We start from the raw sequence: 15,901 nt of genomic DNA on the forward strand, positions 1-15,901 counted from the left end.
ATCACACCTGCCCCCCCAGGGTCCCCCCCCACCTGAGACTGTTTGACCAGCTTCCCTCCCCTGTGCAGGCCCGTGAGCACTGCCTGGGGCTTCTGGAGGAGGCTCTGAGCAGCAACTGCCAGGCCGCAGGTTCCACTGATGGGTGAGTGTCGCCAGCGCCGAGGCGCGGTCCCCGGGCTCCTGTTCCTTTGGAGACCGCAGGAACCCCAGCCCCCCTGGCTTATTTGGGCACCCCCTCCCCAAATTGGGACCCTTCTTACTCCCAGGGGGGTGTGAGTCTCCACAACCTCACCAGGGGGCAGGCTTGGCCACAAGTGAGGGGCTGCCAGGAGCTGCTGAGGGACAGTAAACCACAGGGCCCAGACAGTCCAGGTCGGAATCCCTGTGCCAAGGCCGTTCCTGAAGCCATCTCCAGGGTCCCCAGGGAGGATCTAACAGGGAGGGGCCTCAGGCCTACCTGACAACTATAACCTCATTCCTACCCTCAGATCTGACCTCCAGGCCAAGGCAGTGGAGCTGGAACACGAGATATTCCGAAATGCCAAGGTGGCCAACCTATACAAGGCCAGCGTGCTGAAGAAGGTGGGCACCCGGAGGGGTGGGCGGGGCATGCTCCGGGCTCTGGGTGGGAGAGGCAGCCCGCCACACAGGGGGCCGCTTATTCCCGGGGGAGCCCGACTTCCCGCCTTGCCCGGCTGGAAGTATCTCTAGCCAACCCCGTGCGGACTAGAACATGTCCAGTGCCCAGGTGCCTGCAGCCACGGGCCGCAGAACCCACTCGTGGAAAGCCTGGGCTGGGGGCTCTCAGGAGCTAGGGGTGCCGACCACGGCGTGCCCGCCTGTCCCTGCCCGCCTGTCCCTGCCCCAGGTGGCTGAGATCCACAGAGCCTCCAAGGATGGGCAGCTCTACGATGTGGGAGGTGGTGCCAGGAGCTGCAGCGTACAGGCTGAGCCCCCAGAGCCCACCGAGTATGACATCCGGCCGGCCTCCCAGGTGTACTCGGTGAGTGGCGTCCTGGTGTCCACCCCAAACCTGGGTCCAGGAAAGGCGCCACGGCCCCTTGCCCTCAGCGAGGGCACAGTCCTTGCTCTCCTGGCATCCCAACCCTGGCCCTAGGGCGCCCCAGGGCAGGCCCTCGCACTTCCGTACTCTGCCAGCTACGCCTCTGCAGCCCCCAACAGCGCCTGTCTCGCCAGCCCGGCCCCCAAGCCTTGTCCCGCCCAGCTTTTCCCACCCCCACTCCCGGGAGCCCCACCCACGAGGCCACCCCTGGGTCCTCTAGAGAGTGCCCTGGAGGCACCTGGGGTCAGAAGCCTCTCTCCTCCTCACAGCTCAAACCCAAGCGGGTGGGAGCTGGTTTCCCGAAAGGCTCCTGCACGTTCCAGACAGCCCCTCAGCTGATGGAGAAGACGCGGCTAAAGGAGCAAGCCCCGCGGCCGGTGCGGGGAGGTGAGCAGGAGCCGCCCGGCCGGCCCCGTGGCCGCCAGGATGAGGACCGCGCCGAGCCCCTCCCTGGGCCCAGAGGAGAGGCCCCCGGGAGCGGTGCTCATTGTGGGGCGCCCTCCCCCGAGAAGAAGGCAAAAGGCTCCTCTCGGGGCAGTCCTACCGCCAAGGCCCGGCTCGGCAAGAAGCAGCAGCTCCTGGCCGCAGCGGCCCTCAAGGAATCCCAGAACATCGCCCGCTTCTTCTACCAGAGGACCGAGGGCTCTCCTCTGCTCACTTCAGCCCCAGGGGCAGAGGGAGCCAGCCCTTCCCGTGACGGGGCGCGAGGACCCCTGACGGCCCCAGAGAAGTGCACAGGGGAGGAGGACGGAGCCATGGGACGTTTGGCTGCCCACCCCCAGACCGAGGAGTGCTCCGAGGAGGGGCCGAGGTGAGGTCACGGGCAGTCCTGGAATCCTCTAGAATCCCCTCTGCTAACTGGGCCTCTGAAGCTCGGGGCCTATTCCCATGATGGGCTTCACTGGGCCACCTGGGCTGAGGGCGCGGCTGACATCTGGAGCTCTGACGCCTGCTCTCCCTCCCGGCCAGCGCCTGCCCGCTCAGAGACCAGAGGCCCCCAGAAGGCCAGCCCATCCCCACAAGGGAGGCACAGAGAGGCAAGCGGCCCAGACCCCAGCAGGTACTGAGAGGGACGAGGCTGTGGGGGAAGATACCTGTCTACCAGGCTGGGGTCTGCTCTGCGTAGGGGTTTGGGAAAATCATCTCTTCTTTCCACATCCCAGGGCAGATGGGCTGGGCTAGAGGGAGCCAGGCGGTGCTGAGGCCCAGTCTTCCAGAAGGAGGGGAGGGGCCAGTAACAGGGACCCCAAGAGTGACCCTCCACTGTGGTCCTGCCCAGGAGAACCCAGAGGGCCAGGCTCAGAAGAAGCCACGCCCCTCAGCCAAGGTCTCCATCTTAGCTGAGACCAAGGGCAGCGTCTCAGCCAGCGATCAGGGCAGCTTGAACCCCCAAGGCTCCTGCCAGCCCTTGGCTCCTGGCATCTCGCTGAAGGAGGCTGCGAACGTCGTGGTTAAGTGTCTGACCCCATTCTACAAGGAGGGCAAGTTTGCATCCAAGGTAGGGTAGGTGCGTGGGCTCTGTTCTCCCCCTGAGCCTGGGGCACTTGGGTGCAGTGTGTGGGTGGGTGCAGGAGCATGAGCCCCAGGAAAAGGGCGGAAGCAGGCCAGCCCAGAGGCCCGCTGCCCGCTCCCTGGGTCTGCCTCGCTCTTGGGTCGCAGCTGTGGGTCGCTCAGAGAGCAGGGTGAGGAGGTTCTGCGCGCTCTGCTCCTCTCCACTCTCTGTCCCCAGGAGCTGTTTAAAGCCTTCGCCCGCCACCTCTCACACTCGCTGACCCAGAATCCGTCTCCGGGGAGGAGCGGTGAGTGCCTGCATCGCCGGCCGGGAGGTGCTAGTGGGGGCTCTGTAGTGGGGAGACTGGCTCTCATAGCCCCCCCATCCCAAATCCAGTGAAGGAAGAGGCCCAGAACGTCATCAAGCAGTTGTTCCACGGCCGAGCCCGGTGCGAGAGCGAAGCTGACTGGCACGGCCTGTGTGGCCCGCAGAGATGACCGACAGCTGCCCGATGGGGCTGGTGTCCTCCCCGGACTCCACCGCGGCCCAGCCCGGGCCTCGCTCGGGAACGGGGAGGGTGGGCGGCCTGCTGCTGCTGGCACATCGTCTGCTCTCAGGCTCTTCCCCCTTCCAGCCACGCCTTGCTTTGGAAATGGGCCTGGACACCTCCCAAATCAAGGTCAGAAGTCAGCCCACCTTTCTCTTTGCTTGCGAAGCCTGAGGTCCTCTTTCTCCTAGCCTCCCTGCCTCCCCGCCTCCCCGGCCCAGGCTGGCGCCAGGTCCGCCCCCACCGCCGTCTTCCCTTGCGATGCCAGCCTCCAGCCCGGCCCAGGTGCAGAGCTCACGGGAAGGCAGGCAGCAGCCAGGCCCAGCTCCCTCTCAGCCCCTGGTCAGGAAGGCCCGGCGGGGCTTCGACAGTTACCAGAGGAGTCAAGTCCTGTTGGTCCTCGTGCACACGCACACAGCCCTGTTCTCTCAGGAGGTTTATTTCCTCAGCAGCTGCTGCTCCCAGGCCTGGACTCATGTTCATGTCGGGCCAGGGCCCAGGTGGGCATCTCCCCCAGATGGGGCAACATTGGACGCCCAAGCCGAGTTCCTGCAGCACCCACCCCAGGCTCAGGCCCAAGCCCAGGCCCACCCCAGAGGGAGTCTCGTGACTCTTTCCCAGTTGAAGTCGCTATAGCAGCCCCTCCCCGTGGGCCAGCTGGGCTGTGCTGCAGCAGGTTCCAGAACAGCCAAGCGGTGAAGTCCAGGCCAGACTGGCCTGACAGCACCCAAAGGAGACCGTTGGGTGAGACTTGGGCCAGAGCGGCTTCCTGTCCTCGTCTCTGCCCCTCCCCCACTCCTCTTGGGTGAAGCCCGGCCACTAAATGGAAGGAGAGTCGCGGTCCCGCAGGAAGGCGATGGTGTGCTTCAGCTCCTGGGCCTGCGCGGGCACAGGCATGTGAGGCCAGGGCCCCCCGGCCAGCCCCCTGCCTCTGCCCCCAGCCCCACCACGCCGGAGCAGTGGGCAGAGGCCTGGGCCCAGGCTCCCGGGCACACCGGGCCTGGGTGAGGCGCTTGCCACCTTCTCAGGGCGCACAGAGGCCACCCACCTGCGGCAGCTCAAACCAGATGGTCTGGGGGTTGTCAGCCGAGCCATAGTTGAGTTCCAGGCCAGGGGAGCCCTCAGCCCCCAGTGGGCTCAGCACGCGGAGCCGCTGCAGGTCCCTCAAGGCGATGGAGCAGCACAGTTCCTGGGGATGGGGGCGGGGGGAGAGAGAGCAGAGCTTGGTCCCTCTGGGGGAGGCGTCAGTGTGGGTGGTGGGAGACGAGTGGCTCGAGGGTGCCCAGGCCAGCACTTGGGCCAGGAGCCTGGCCCACCTGAGAGCTGGGGTCCACGAGGATGAGGTGCTGGCGGTTCAGCCCCAGGAGGCCAGGGCTGGGCAGGGCTGGCTTGCTCACTCTCAGCACCATGTAGACAGTGTAGCCAAAGAGGGGCAGCTCGCTCACGGCCTCTGCGGATGCGGGGGTTAGAGCAGGAGTTCTGACCGCTGGGGCCCTGGGACCCGCCAGACTTTGCCCCCAGGACAGAGGAGAGGGCAGGGCAGGTGGAGAGCTTCCTCAGCCCCTCCACCCCCACCCCTTCCTTGCTGGGGCTCCCGCCTCTGCCCCAGCTGCCCCCTAGCCCCAGACCCACCGATGAAGCTGATCTGCGCTTCCTGAGAGCTGCGTCCTTGCAACTGCCTCAGCTCCTGGACCATCAGGCTCTTCACAGCGGCCACGTTCATCTGGCGTTGTAGCTGCTTCGGCAAGTAAGCCAGTAGGCCTTGCCTAGGACACAGCTTGGTCAGTCAAAGCTGGGCATACAGCAGGTGCTAAGTAGATGAACCAGTGGCTACCGTGGGTGAGACCGGGGATCCAGACACATGAATGAGGCGTGGGCTCTGCCCTTGAGGAGCGTGGGGGGTGGGCAGGTGTACCCAGCCCCCATTTGGTTAGGGCCACAAACGGTCCAAGTGGCCTTGCAAGGAGAAGGTGTGGTGGGGTGACAGGAGGTGTGAGGGCTGTGTTCACACTCACTCAGAGGGGGGCTCCTCGTGGTTCCTGCTGAGGTGCTGCAAGGCAGCCAGCCTGGCGAGTTGGGCATCTTCCTGGGCGCCGACCAACAGCTTGCCCTGCAGGTAGTCCCGCAGCACCTGAGGGGGCAGCAGTGAGGGGGCAGCTGTGCCCCAAAGCCCCACCCAGTGGGTGGCTCCTGGGCCTCAAGCCCTTCCCCCGCCCAGGGAGGGACTCTCCCTCGAGCTGCAGCCGAGGCTCCAGCCACCAGCGGCGCGGCAGCGCGGGGCTGAGTGGGGCTGACCTGGCTGTAGTGGGTGCTGACGTAGGCGGGATTATCGAAGTGCAGCGGGGTCTCCCAGCCGAGCCGCCGGCTGTGCAGCCTCACGTCCGGACCCACCACCTCGCTGTTGAGGTACTCCCGGGGCAACAGGGGCCGCACCAGCTGGCCTGCGCGGGGAGCCTGGGTCCACAGCCTGCCCTGCCGCCCCGGGGCCAGCCCCGCCCACAGCCCTGCCAGCCCCAGCGTGGGAGCTGCCCCCGTGGCCAGAAGAGCGGACTTGGCAGGCAAGGCCACGTCCCTGAATCCAGCCGGGCCACGCTTCCTCCCCAGGCCAGGTGGCCTACCTTCCCCTTTGATGAGGAAGAGGGCAAATTCCTGCACTTCATGGGGGTCCGTGATGCCCATCTGCCCACACAAGTCCTTCAGCACTTCTGCCGCCACCTGGACACGTGGACAGGGCCGTGACGGGGCTGCTGGGGAGGGAAGGAGGCTGCAGGGTGGGGAGGGGTGTCCCCAGAACTGATGCCCACAGCTTCCCTGGGTCTCCCCAGCCCTTCCTCTGTGTCCCTGCGCTCACCGTGAAGGTGTGGGTGCTGGTCTTGTACTCCACACCCCCGGGCAGGTGAATTAGGAGCAGGTGGACTACTTGTCCTTTCTGCCAAAGCAGGTACGGGGTCAGTCCCCAGCAGGCAGAGGCCCCACCCAGAGGGAGTCCCAGAACACCCGGCCGCCTGCACCCCCCATACCAGGAAAGCCTGCATTTCGCCTGGAGAGGGCAGCTGCCGGCGCCCCCCGTACTTGACTGTGAGCTGGAGGTGCTCCTGGCAGCTCCGGGCCAGCTCTGCAGAGAGGAGCCAGGCTGGGGTCATGAGCATCTCCAAACCCCTCCCCAAGCAGCCAAGACCCCAGCCTGGAAGCCCCTCCCACCGGCACCTTGGCTCGGGGCCGAATGCTGCAGAAACTTGGTCACGTAGGGCATCAGCAAGGTTGACGGGGGAAAGTAGCCTGTGAGGAGGCTGAGGAAAGTCCAGCCTCGAGCGCAGAGTCTCCTGCAGGGCAGAGAGCCTGGGCGTTGGGCCGGCCGGGCAGCAGCACTTTGGGCTGCCCCCGAGAGGCCTGCCACCAACCCCCGCCTGTCCCCAACACTCACGGCCGGGGGTGTCCTGTGATCTGCTTGATGGCCTGGCAGTAAATCTCATCCCTGAGGTTCTCCTCCTGGCACAGCTGTCGGGGCAGGAAGGGCAGGGGGTAGCGGGGTCGGGGGCAGAGCTGCAGTGCAGTGCGGGGGAGTGAGGGATGGCGTGGGATCTGAAGTCAGAAGTCCTGCCAGTGGCCATGGGCTGGGGACCAAGTCAGGGTGACAGCCCACCGTCATCTCTCGGTCTTGGTCTCACTCGGCTTAATAGCATCTGCACAACTGGCCGCTTGGCTAAGTCGCCGTCTTTATCCGCTTCCAGGCCGTGCTCGGCCCTGTCCTCTTTCTCTGGTCCCTCTGTCTTAGTCATCTCTGCTGACCCCCTCATCTCCTTGACCTCTAAGGGCTGCGGTGCCCTTGGGCCTCTGCTGATGACTCCCGGCGCCTGCCTCCAGCCCAGACTTCTCCCGTGAAGCCCAGGCCCTCCACTTGGAAGACTGGGACTTCAGACTTCACGCATCCCAAACAGATTCCTCCACCAGGCCGGCCCCATCCTCACTCAGGCTTCCCTGTGGCCAACCAGCACTGCTCTGGCCTAGGCCTCCGTGTCCTCCTCGGCCCCTCGCTCTCACACCCCACGTGCACTTCATAGCAAACCCTGCTGCTCCCTCTGGGCCTGGGCCAGCCATGTCTCACCTGGGATCGTGGCAGGAACCCTCTCCTTGCCCTTAACTCCCAGAATCACAAACAACCGCCAGAGCGAGCCCATGAAATGTAAGCCACGTCTCTTCAAGACCCTCCAGTGTTTTCCCAGATCTCGAAAAATCCAAGTCCTGACAGTGGACCACAAGGCCTACTGTGACCCGGACCCACTGTCCCTCCTGGTCCTCACCTTCCACTCCCCCTTGCTCACTGGGCTCCAGCCACATGGGCCCTGCTGGGGCCGAGGCTCACCCCTGCCTCTGCCTGCATGCCTGCCCCCATGCCCTGCCCCCATGCATACGTGCCTCACTCCCTGGCCTCCTTCAGGTCTCTGCTCCAGGGTCACCTTGTCACCAAGTTTTCTGCACTGTAGCAGTCCCTCCCCCGCTTTATCACTCTCCACACAGCACTCTGCCCTGGACACGTTGCATCAAGGTTTACTGAGTGTCTCCTCTAACCAGGCTGTAAGCTCTGCAGGGACTTGGCCTGCTTGGTTCACTGCCCTGCCCCCAGCACGTAGGTGCTCGATAACTAATTTTGGATGCTTTGAATGCATAGTGACCAGGGAATAGGGGGTCCCATGGAGGCCCAGGCAGGAGAACAAGAAGGGGCCCTCAGGGCTCACTGACTCCCCACAGCTTCCAGCTCACTTTCCTACCTTCAGCATCTCATAGAGGAGATCCAGGTCGTTCTTGCCCCGAGGCTTGGACTGGTCCCCCATAAACTGCATCAGAGCTGCGGGCAGGATGAAAACACAGTGAGCTGGGCTGGGGGCCTGGCCCTGGCTCATGCTGTCGCTATGCAGGGCCATCTCATGCCTTGCTCGGAATGCGTGTGAGCTAGGCAGAGCGGCAGTCTCAGCTGTACTGATGAGGAGACAGGGTTCAAGAGAGATTCGGTGGCCACCCAGGGCTACACCAAGCGCATAGCAAGCTGGACCCACCGCTGCCTTCCAGCCCAGACTCCAAACAACCCACAGCCCCTTGGGCATGAGTAGAAGTGGGTGAGGGCCATGTGGTATAGGAGCCACCAGTGGGCTTTCCCGAGTCGGCGAACTCAAGGAGAGAAGGCAACCAGGTGCCTGGGTTCCAGGCACTGCAGACATGGCGACCCAGGACACCGTGGCTACTTACCCTGGAAGCTTCCCACAGCCCGCCTGTTCACGTCCTCGTCACTGACACTGATGAGTGATGCCTGGATGGGAGCCTGCGGCCAAAGAGGTTGGCTGTGGGTCTGGGGCCATGGGGGCCAGAAGGCAGGTCTGCTGTCCCGGCTCCTCGCCACCGTCCCTCTTACCTTGCTGTACTGCACCAGGCTGGCCATGGCCTTCCTCTCGGCAGCTTCAGCTGTCTGGACCAGCCTGAGGGCGCAGAGGGGAGGACAGCCCTCCTTGCGTAGCCCTCCCACCCCCATCCCAGGCTGGGTAGGGAGGGTGCTAAGAGCCCTGGCCCGGTGGCTCTGAGCAGGGAGTGTCCCATTTCAAGGACCCTGAGAATGGGCAGGCATGGGGCGGGCCCAGGGCACTCACAGGGTCTGGGGCTTCCGGAAGTAGCGCAGGGCAAATTCCTGCATGGTGTAGTCGGAGTTCGTGGGCAGGGTGACGAAGGCCACAGACGGGGACAGGCTGGTGGCCAAGTTGTCACTGTGTGCCTGGCTCCAGGGGTGGGTGGGGAACTTAGGAGCACAGGAGACCTAGTGCCACCAGAGTGTCCCCTGGCCTGTCCAGTGGCCCTGCCCAAGCCCCCAGCCCAGCCCAGCCCGGCCCGGCCCAACCCAGCCCGACCGGACCCGACCGGACCCGACCCGAGAGAAGCAGGCAGAGCAGCTGCAGTGAGCACACCACCAGAAGCCAGAAAAGTCAAGAGCTGTTTATTGAGCATCCTCCAGGTGGCGCTGAACTAGCTACCACGAGGGCCACGCAAGAGGCAGACAGCCCAGCCCTTGCCCGCAGGGAGCTCAGCTCTGCTGGGGAGACAGGACAGAGAGGCGGCATCAGACCAAGTGCTGCCCACCAGGCACGGGGTGGCCCTCCACCGCTCTGGGGCAGTCGAGCCCTTTCCTCGACTCTTAGTTAGGCCTCGCCTCGGCCTCTCCTGCCTTCTCACCTCCGACGCCTTATCCCCCTCTCCGTGCTGCAGCTGACTCTTGTGCCGTCCGCTCCTCTGCTCCAGCAAGAAGGAAGAGTCTGGAGCAGCAGTCGGCTGCACTATGTCAGCAGGAAAGAGTCCGGAACGGCCCCCGGTGGAGCCAAACTGCCAGCCTGGGGGAAACATCCAGGGATGGTGCCTCACCCTCCTGGCCCCTCTGCCCCTGGAGGCTCCGCCTCGTCTGCCTGCCGGGTGCCAGCTGCCCTGCTTGCCCCGGGGATACCTGGCTCCAGAGTGGCCACCGGCAACAGCTTGATGAGGTCCCCCCGTTGGAAGCTGAGGAGGCTGTGGTCGCCAGTGAGGTAGCTTCGCAGGGCAATGACGTAGCCAGAGTCCTGCAGGCGGGCGGGTGAGTGACCAGCCTGCTTCTGACTCTGTCCTGCCCGTCCCACCTGCACCACCCTGTTGGCATCACTCTCCATCCACCAAGTGCCCCCAAATTCCATCCCCACCCCAGGCAGCTTGAAAGAGCTTGGGTGACGGCCCCCGAGTCCAGGCAAACCAGATGGGGTACGACACAGCGGTGCCGAAGGCCCCCCGCACAGTGCCCTGCTGGCCCGCACTTGCCTTCTTGAGCTCACTCAGGAGCAGCTCAACCATGGCCTTGATGGCTCCCGCCTGGACTGTGTGCAACACCAGCTGTTCACTCTTCAGTGACAGCTCCAGGGTGGAGCCAGCCAGGCACTCTACGCCCAGCACCTCAGCAAAGCTGTACAAAGGGTGGGGCGTGAGCTGGGGGCCGTCTCTCTCCGGCCCACGCCCCACCCCAGCCCCGGCTCACCTGTACGAGCAGAGAGTCTTCAGCTGGTCAGGGTGGAAGCTGAGGCCTTGGGTCACCTTGAGCAGTCTCAGCCCCCGGTGGGACACAGCCAGCAGCTGCACGTCGCTGCCGCCTTCGCCCTGCCCGGAAGGTGGCTGGCTCACGGACAGGCTCCCGGCTCCCCGCCACCGTCCAAGACACCCTGGGGCTGCTCAGGCCAGTGCTGTTCTTCGTCGGTTCCACTGGGGCCCAGGCCACCCCCAGCTCTCATCCTGCTGCAGAAGGCCAAGCTGGCCTCCAGCCTTGGGCACTGCCATCCCCAGCCTCACTGACCGAAACGGGGAAGATGCGGGAGAAGTAATTGGCCCAGTTGTCCCTGGCGGCCACCACGATGCGCTTCTTGACACTGTCCTCAGCTGTGTCCAGGGAGTCCAGGCCCACCTCCAGGTCTCCTGTTAGGCAGAAACGGTCCCAGGCTGTCCTCAGGCTCCCTCCCAGGGGGGACCCCAGAGTCTACTCCCTCCCTCTGGGCAGGCCCAACCCCCAGCGCTCCGGCTCCCTGACTCCAGGGTCCCTGGACCCTACGCAGCAGGTCTTTCATCCTATGCCTCTCGTCCTGGGAGATCCGGATGCAGGACTCTGCGAAGGTGTCCCTCAGGATCTGGGGGCAAAGCCAGGCGGTCACCACCAGGTCCTGGGGCCACAGCCCACCCCAGAAGCAGCCATGCGTGGAGGAAAAGCTGGAGAGCCCCATAAGCACGTGGGTGGAGCAGGGAGGGATGCCTCGTCTTCCAAGCCCAGGGCCACGTCCACCTGGAGCTCCCACCTGCCTCCCACAAGCTGCCGGCACTAGTTGGGCCGCTGCTCCTCCGTCAGCTGAGATAAGCTTCCCTGAAGGAACAGGACTTGGGGCAGGGGGAGGGGGGCAGCTACCGTAGAACTAGGGAGAACAGCCACAAGCATCCGGAAGCATCTAGAGGTGGCAAAGGGACAAGCACCAGCGAGCCACCTGCTGTGTGCCAGGCCTATGTTGGGTGCTGTATATGCTTTATTTTTAATCCTCATCGTAAGTCAAAAATGGTCTTTATTCTGAGGGATGTGAGGATTAAATAAATGAAGGCGGGGCTTGAAAAACACAAGCGTCCTGTCCCGCAAGTGGGGCTGTTCTCCTTCCTGGGGTGGGGGCGGTCTGTCTGTACACGTGCCAGGTGGGCTGGGCTCTCACCTGCTCACAGAGGAGCCTGAGGCAGTAGGGGTGGCTGAAGTTCTCCCGGGGGTAGAACACCTGGATGAGGGCAGGGGCGAGTGAGAGTGAGCCGGCACGGTGCCCCCGCCAGCCCCTCTCCCGCCGCACCTCTGCCTCCCGGGCTGGAGGAGGTGGGGCTGGGGAAGCAGCCCCCAGTGTCTGTGTGTGGAGAGGAGATGCTGGGGCCCCAAGCTGGCGCCCCTACAGCCAGCGCCCCTTCCCCCACCCAGAGAGGCCAGGCTGCGGCCCGCCCTCGCGCCCACCTCCTTGCGCAGGAACAACCTCCAGGGGGCGCTGGCGTAGGAGAAGCACACGCTGCCCGAGGGCACGAGCAGCTGGGTGGAGATCCCCTGGTCCCCCATGGGCTCCACAAAGCCTGGCGGATGGAGGGGCCGAAGGGCATCAGGCGAGGAGCTGTCCAAGCCGGAATGATGCGGGTACGGGGAGAGAAGGCCCTCGGCCCACTAGGGCCCCACGTGGCCCAGCTCAGTCCACCTCTGCTGCCTCCGCCCCCCCCCCCCCCCCGCTCCGTCCCGTCTCCAGCCTCCCACGTTCCCCGCTGTCCCTGACGTGCGTGGGCCCTCGTCAGCGGGGTCACTAAATTCCTGATGAGGCCCACGCCCCGTGACGGTCCCTCTGTGCCACACAGGCCCCAGGGGTGCCCGGGCCCTGCCCCCTGCAGGAACGCGGAAGCTGGGGCTCCTCACCCACGGCTTCAAAGTCCGGCAGCACGAGCAGCTGACCTCGCCTTTGAGCGCTGAGAGGCCCTTGGGGATCCCGCCCCTGCCCCCCACAAAGCCCACCGCCCAGGGATGTGGGGTTTCTTACCGTGGGGCTCAGCTGGAGGGGCTGCTGGGTTCCAGGGTGGAGGCAGTGGAGGTGCTGGCGGAGGCGGGGGTCTCTGGGCAGTGGGTGGGTTCTGGCCAAACAGCTCTTGAAGGGGCCCCTGCTTCTCCTTGATGGAGTTGGAGGGCACAAGCCATGGCCGGCCCTTGGGTCGAGGGGCCATAGCTGGTGGGGAGCCGTTCCCTGGGCTGGAGGACAGCGTCTGGCGAAGCACAGAGAATACACCCAGGCTGTGACTAGCGGCCAGGTTTACCCCGGGGGAGCCTCAGGAGGGCTCTGGAGCGGAGCCTCACCGAGGGCAGCGAGGAGGCACCACTGATGCCCAGCTTAGCCAGAGCCTCATCCTTAGGGTTGTTTTTCTTCAGGAAGATTTGGGGGGGCTTCCTGAGAGAAGGAAGAGGTCAGGAGTCCACAAGGTGACTCTGGCAGCGGGCAGCGCCAGCTGTCCTCCCCCTCCCCGCCGCCGCTGGGGTGCACCTGGGTGGCTGCACGGGCATGGGCACAGGGCCTGGGCGGCTCTGGTATATGCGGATGATGTTGCGGATCTCCTTGCTGGGCTCTGCCTGCCGGGGCTCAGGGTCCGAGCTACGCACCACGGCTCTGCCCTCAGCCAGCTGGCGACCACCGCCAGGCCCCGCCTCTGTGGCTGGCTCAGCCTCAGCCACCTGTGCAGCTTTGGCCCCACCTCGTGTCAGTGGCTTCTTCACTACCAGGGGAGGAGGAGGTGACAGCACTGACCAGAAAGAGAGGAAAGATGTGAGACCCTGTGCAGAACCACAAAGCCTGGCCCTCCCCCCTCCCCCCACCACCTGCTCTCTGTTCCTCTTCTTCCGGCTTCTCCTCCTGCTTCTCCCCCTGGGGGATCTTCACCTTGGCCGGAGGCCTCATCGTCTTCACCTTGATCTGTTGCTGCCCTGTAAATGCCCCAGATAGCTCACTCTATTACTCTCCACCTGACCCACCCATCTGGGCTCCTGGACAGGCCACACTGACCTAGAGGAATAGAGAGCACCCCGCCGTCCCCTGGCCAGGCTGGGGCGGTGGCTGAGTTTGTGTGCGGGATTGCCACCCCAAGGGCCCTCACCCAACTTCTGGAAATAGTCCCGTTTCTGCTGGAAGCTCTTGGGCTGCCGGGGCCTGTCCTCAGCCTCCTGTGAGGTCTCCTGTGGCAGGAAGGGAAAGAGAAGGAGCAGCCCTGCCAGACAAGTTGCTACTCACAGAGCAAACCCACTTGGATCCGTGGGGCTGGGGCCTGGCAGCATCTTTTCTGCATCTTCCTGCACCCCCCCACCCCATGTCTCCCACTTCTGTGGCCTTGGAGCCTGCTGCCCCACCCCGGCCTTGCCACCTGCCTGGCCTTGGCTCCTCACCCTCAGGCAGGCACCTACCAGTTCCAGGTCACGCTCTGGCTCCTTCTGGGGGGTGGGTGTCTTCCTGGGCTTGGGGCTGATGGCTGGGGGTAGAGTCAGGGAGGTGGCTCCAGGGGCCTGGGCCTGGGCCTGGGCCTGGGCGTGATGCTCCAGGGGCTGGCTCTGGTGCTGCTTTGCCTGCTGCTCCAGGGACAAGGTCATGGCCTGGGTGGTCATCTGCCGGGCCTGACGGGGGAAGGGTGGTGTGCCAGGTAAGAGCTGGCCTGGCCTCGCCCCACAGATCTGTACCCACGAGGCGATCTGCGGGCCCTGCCCATCCTCACCAGGATCAGTGCCTGCTGGTTGATGAAGTTCTGCTGCTGGACTGCCAGCTGACTCGCATCCACGCTGGGAAGCAGGGGCTGCGGCTGCGGCTGCGGCTGCGGCTGCGGCTGCACCACCACGGCTGCGAGGACGGCAGGCAGGCAGCGCGGACGAGCGCCACGGCTCAGCTCCCAGCCCTCTGCCCACTGTGCCGTCTAGGCCCCAGGCAACACCCTCCCTTCTCCAGTCCCGACCTGAGAAGGGACCCAGTGACTATAGTCCAGCCTTACCTGGCATGGCGGGGACCGCCCCCATTGCTGGCATCACGGGCATGGGTGCAGGCATCATGGCTGGCTGGTATCCGGGCATCTGCATCATCCCTGAGTACACTGAGGGAACAGCCCCCCACACACACACCAGGTCGGTCCCTACCTGGGCCCACAGACAGCCTCCCTTTAGCCCCAGGCAAAGAGAAGAGTACGGGCCGCCAGGGTGCTGGCCGGAGCTCTGACTGCAGCTGCGTGGGGATCTCAGGCCATGGCTGCCCGTGTTGCTGGGCAGGGAGGCTCTGGATGGGGGCTCAGCCCCGCACTCACCCACGGGATAGCTGCCTTGCTGCATGGGCCCCATGGCGCCCCCTCCCTTCATGCGGCCACTCAGAGCCCCGCCTTGCTCCAGATCCTGAAGGGACAAAAGTCACGGGTCCCAAGGTCAGAGCTAGAGCTCTCCGAGGGATGGAGGGGCAGCAGTGGGGTGGGGTCTGTGTGCAGGACACTCACGCTGAGGCATGGGGAGAAGAGGTGGTCCAGGAAGCCATCCAGACTCGCTGAGGTCCGGGACTCACCTGTGGGGGGTTACTGTCAGCGGCGGGGGGCGGGGGGCTTCTGGCACCCCCATTCCCAGCACTCTGCTGACCTCAGTGTGCCCACTCCCAGCCTTACCTGTGTGAGCCCTGCTGGGCAGAGTTAGGGCTGGGCCTGGAGGGAGACCTGGGGGCAGTGAGGGGGCCTGGATGCCAGGGGCTGGGGGGATGTCCTCGACTCTGCAGGAGATAGTGGGCCCAGCTGAGGAGGTGCCCTGGCCGGGGGGTTCCCAGGTTGAGGCAAGGTGTAGAAGCTGCCGTAGGGGGTCATCCCCCTGCGGTGGGCGGAGGCTTGGGGGCGGGCGGACGGGCTGGGCCTGTGGCAGCACCTGTGAACCCCCGTGGATGACAGGGTGGCTGAGGGGGTCACCTACGACAGGATAGGGACGGGAGCAGGCCAGGGGTGCTGTGGGTGGCACCTACAAGCCACGGGGGGCGATTGGGTAGCTGTGGGGACCGGCCGGGTCCCCCAGGTCCTCGGTCTGGCCGATCAGGTCCAACACGAAGTCGCAGCCAGCCAAGTCCTGCCAGGAGTCCCTAGAGCGCAGTGACACTGACCAGCCACGCGGGGGCGGATCCAGGCCTCTGGGTGAGACAAGGGCACGTAGCAGAGGGTGGTCAGCCAGGCGGACGACCATCCGGAAGGGACAAGGACCTGAGGGTGGGCTGGGGGGAGGGGGTTATGGAAGGGGACAGGAACCTGGCTGAGGCTCCAGTGCAACTCACAGCCCTCTACCTTATCTGCAACTCACAGCCCTCTACTTTACCTGCAACTCACAGCCCTCTACTTCTACATTGGCTCTCCTGCATTTATTCACTTCGATTTGATGAGAATCTGGACCAGATCTAGCAGGTATACTCTCTACTTGCTCTCCGTCTTGAATCTACTGTCTGGACCCTGCCCACCTACCCCGACCCCCGGGGGGCAGGCTTTGGCCTTGGGCCTGCAGGAGCAGCCGCAGGAGGTGCTTGGCGGGGAGGGCGGGCTGGAAGCATGAGGAGAACCAGGAGGCAGACGGGACAACGGCCAGCACGGGCTACTCTCGCCCATCCCGGGCCCCGCACACCTGCTCTGCAGAATCCACCCTGCGAGCTGCTCCCCTGTGGTCCAGGACTCCACCTCGGTCGAGTAGCACTCCTCTGCGGGGACGAGG

At 65.0% G+C, this 15,901-nt stretch overlaps 2 protein-coding genes across 3 annotated transcripts in view; one reads left to right on the forward strand and one right to left on the reverse strand.

Moving 5' to 3' along the window:
- The window catches only part of RECQL5 (RecQ like helicase 5), a 38,568-nt gene extending 35,323 nt beyond the window's left edge, over positions 1 to 3,245 (forward strand). Inside the window, exons 13-21 of one of the 2 annotated variants that reach the window (XM_067020577.1) lie at positions 69 to 142; positions 489 to 582; positions 869 to 1,003; positions 1,333 to 1,450; positions 1,727 to 1,874; positions 2,033 to 2,123; positions 2,343 to 2,561; positions 2,793 to 2,862; positions 2,952 to 3,245. In XM_067020577.1, coding sequence (XP_066876678.1) covers positions 69 to 142; positions 489 to 582; positions 869 to 1,003; positions 1,333 to 1,450; positions 1,727 to 1,874; positions 2,033 to 2,123; positions 2,343 to 2,561; positions 2,793 to 2,862; positions 2,952 to 3,052 — 1,050 coding nt within the window. In that variant the 3' untranslated portion in view covers positions 3,053 to 3,245. Of the gene's footprint in view, positions 1 to 68; positions 143 to 488; positions 583 to 868; positions 1,004 to 1,332; positions 1,875 to 2,032; positions 2,124 to 2,342; positions 2,562 to 2,792; positions 2,863 to 2,951 lie in introns of both variants that reach the window. The other variant, XM_059048055.2, reaches the window with a different exon arrangement.
- Positions 3,246 to 3,529: 284 nt separating this feature from the next.
- Positions 3,530 to 15,901, reverse strand: part of MYO15B (myosin XVB) — a 32,770-nt gene continuing 20,398 nt past the window's right edge. Inside the window, 36 exon segments of the mRNA XM_059049000.2 lie at positions 3,530 to 3,981; positions 4,151 to 4,291; positions 4,419 to 4,552; positions 4,735 to 4,868; positions 5,118 to 5,233; positions 5,398 to 5,543; positions 5,721 to 5,817; positions 5,954 to 6,031; positions 6,123 to 6,217; positions 6,310 to 6,425; positions 6,527 to 6,600; positions 7,872 to 7,948; positions 8,347 to 8,419; positions 8,510 to 8,573; positions 8,742 to 8,887; positions 9,319 to 9,473; positions 9,584 to 9,695; positions 9,928 to 10,069; positions 10,142 to 10,260; positions 10,454 to 10,572; positions 10,706 to 10,781; positions 11,346 to 11,405; positions 11,630 to 11,742; positions 12,195 to 12,414; positions 12,506 to 12,596; positions 12,690 to 12,945; positions 13,022 to 13,126; positions 13,297 to 13,375; positions 13,583 to 13,807; positions 13,906 to 14,027; positions 14,176 to 14,274; positions 14,482 to 14,566; positions 14,659 to 14,729; positions 14,827 to 14,927; positions 15,171 to 15,332; positions 15,815 to 15,887. Coding sequence (XP_058904983.1) covers positions 3,922 to 3,981; positions 4,151 to 4,291; positions 4,419 to 4,552; positions 4,735 to 4,868; positions 5,118 to 5,233; positions 5,398 to 5,543; positions 5,721 to 5,817; positions 5,954 to 6,031; positions 6,123 to 6,217; positions 6,310 to 6,425; positions 6,527 to 6,600; positions 7,872 to 7,948; positions 8,347 to 8,419; positions 8,510 to 8,573; positions 8,742 to 8,887; positions 9,319 to 9,473; positions 9,584 to 9,695; positions 9,928 to 10,069; positions 10,142 to 10,260; positions 10,454 to 10,572; positions 10,706 to 10,781; positions 11,346 to 11,405; positions 11,630 to 11,742; positions 12,195 to 12,414; positions 12,506 to 12,596; positions 12,690 to 12,945; positions 13,022 to 13,126; positions 13,297 to 13,375; positions 13,583 to 13,807; positions 13,906 to 14,027; positions 14,176 to 14,274; positions 14,482 to 14,566; positions 14,659 to 14,729; positions 14,827 to 14,927; positions 15,171 to 15,332; positions 15,815 to 15,887 — 4,136 coding nt within the window. The 3' untranslated portion in view covers positions 3,530 to 3,921.

This window comes from Kogia breviceps, chromosome 19, assembly GCF_026419965.1.
Source record: "Kogia breviceps isolate mKogBre1 chromosome 19, mKogBre1 haplotype 1, whole genome shotgun sequence".
Taxonomy (NCBI): domain Eukaryota; kingdom Metazoa; phylum Chordata; class Mammalia; order Artiodactyla; family Physeteridae; genus Kogia; species Kogia breviceps.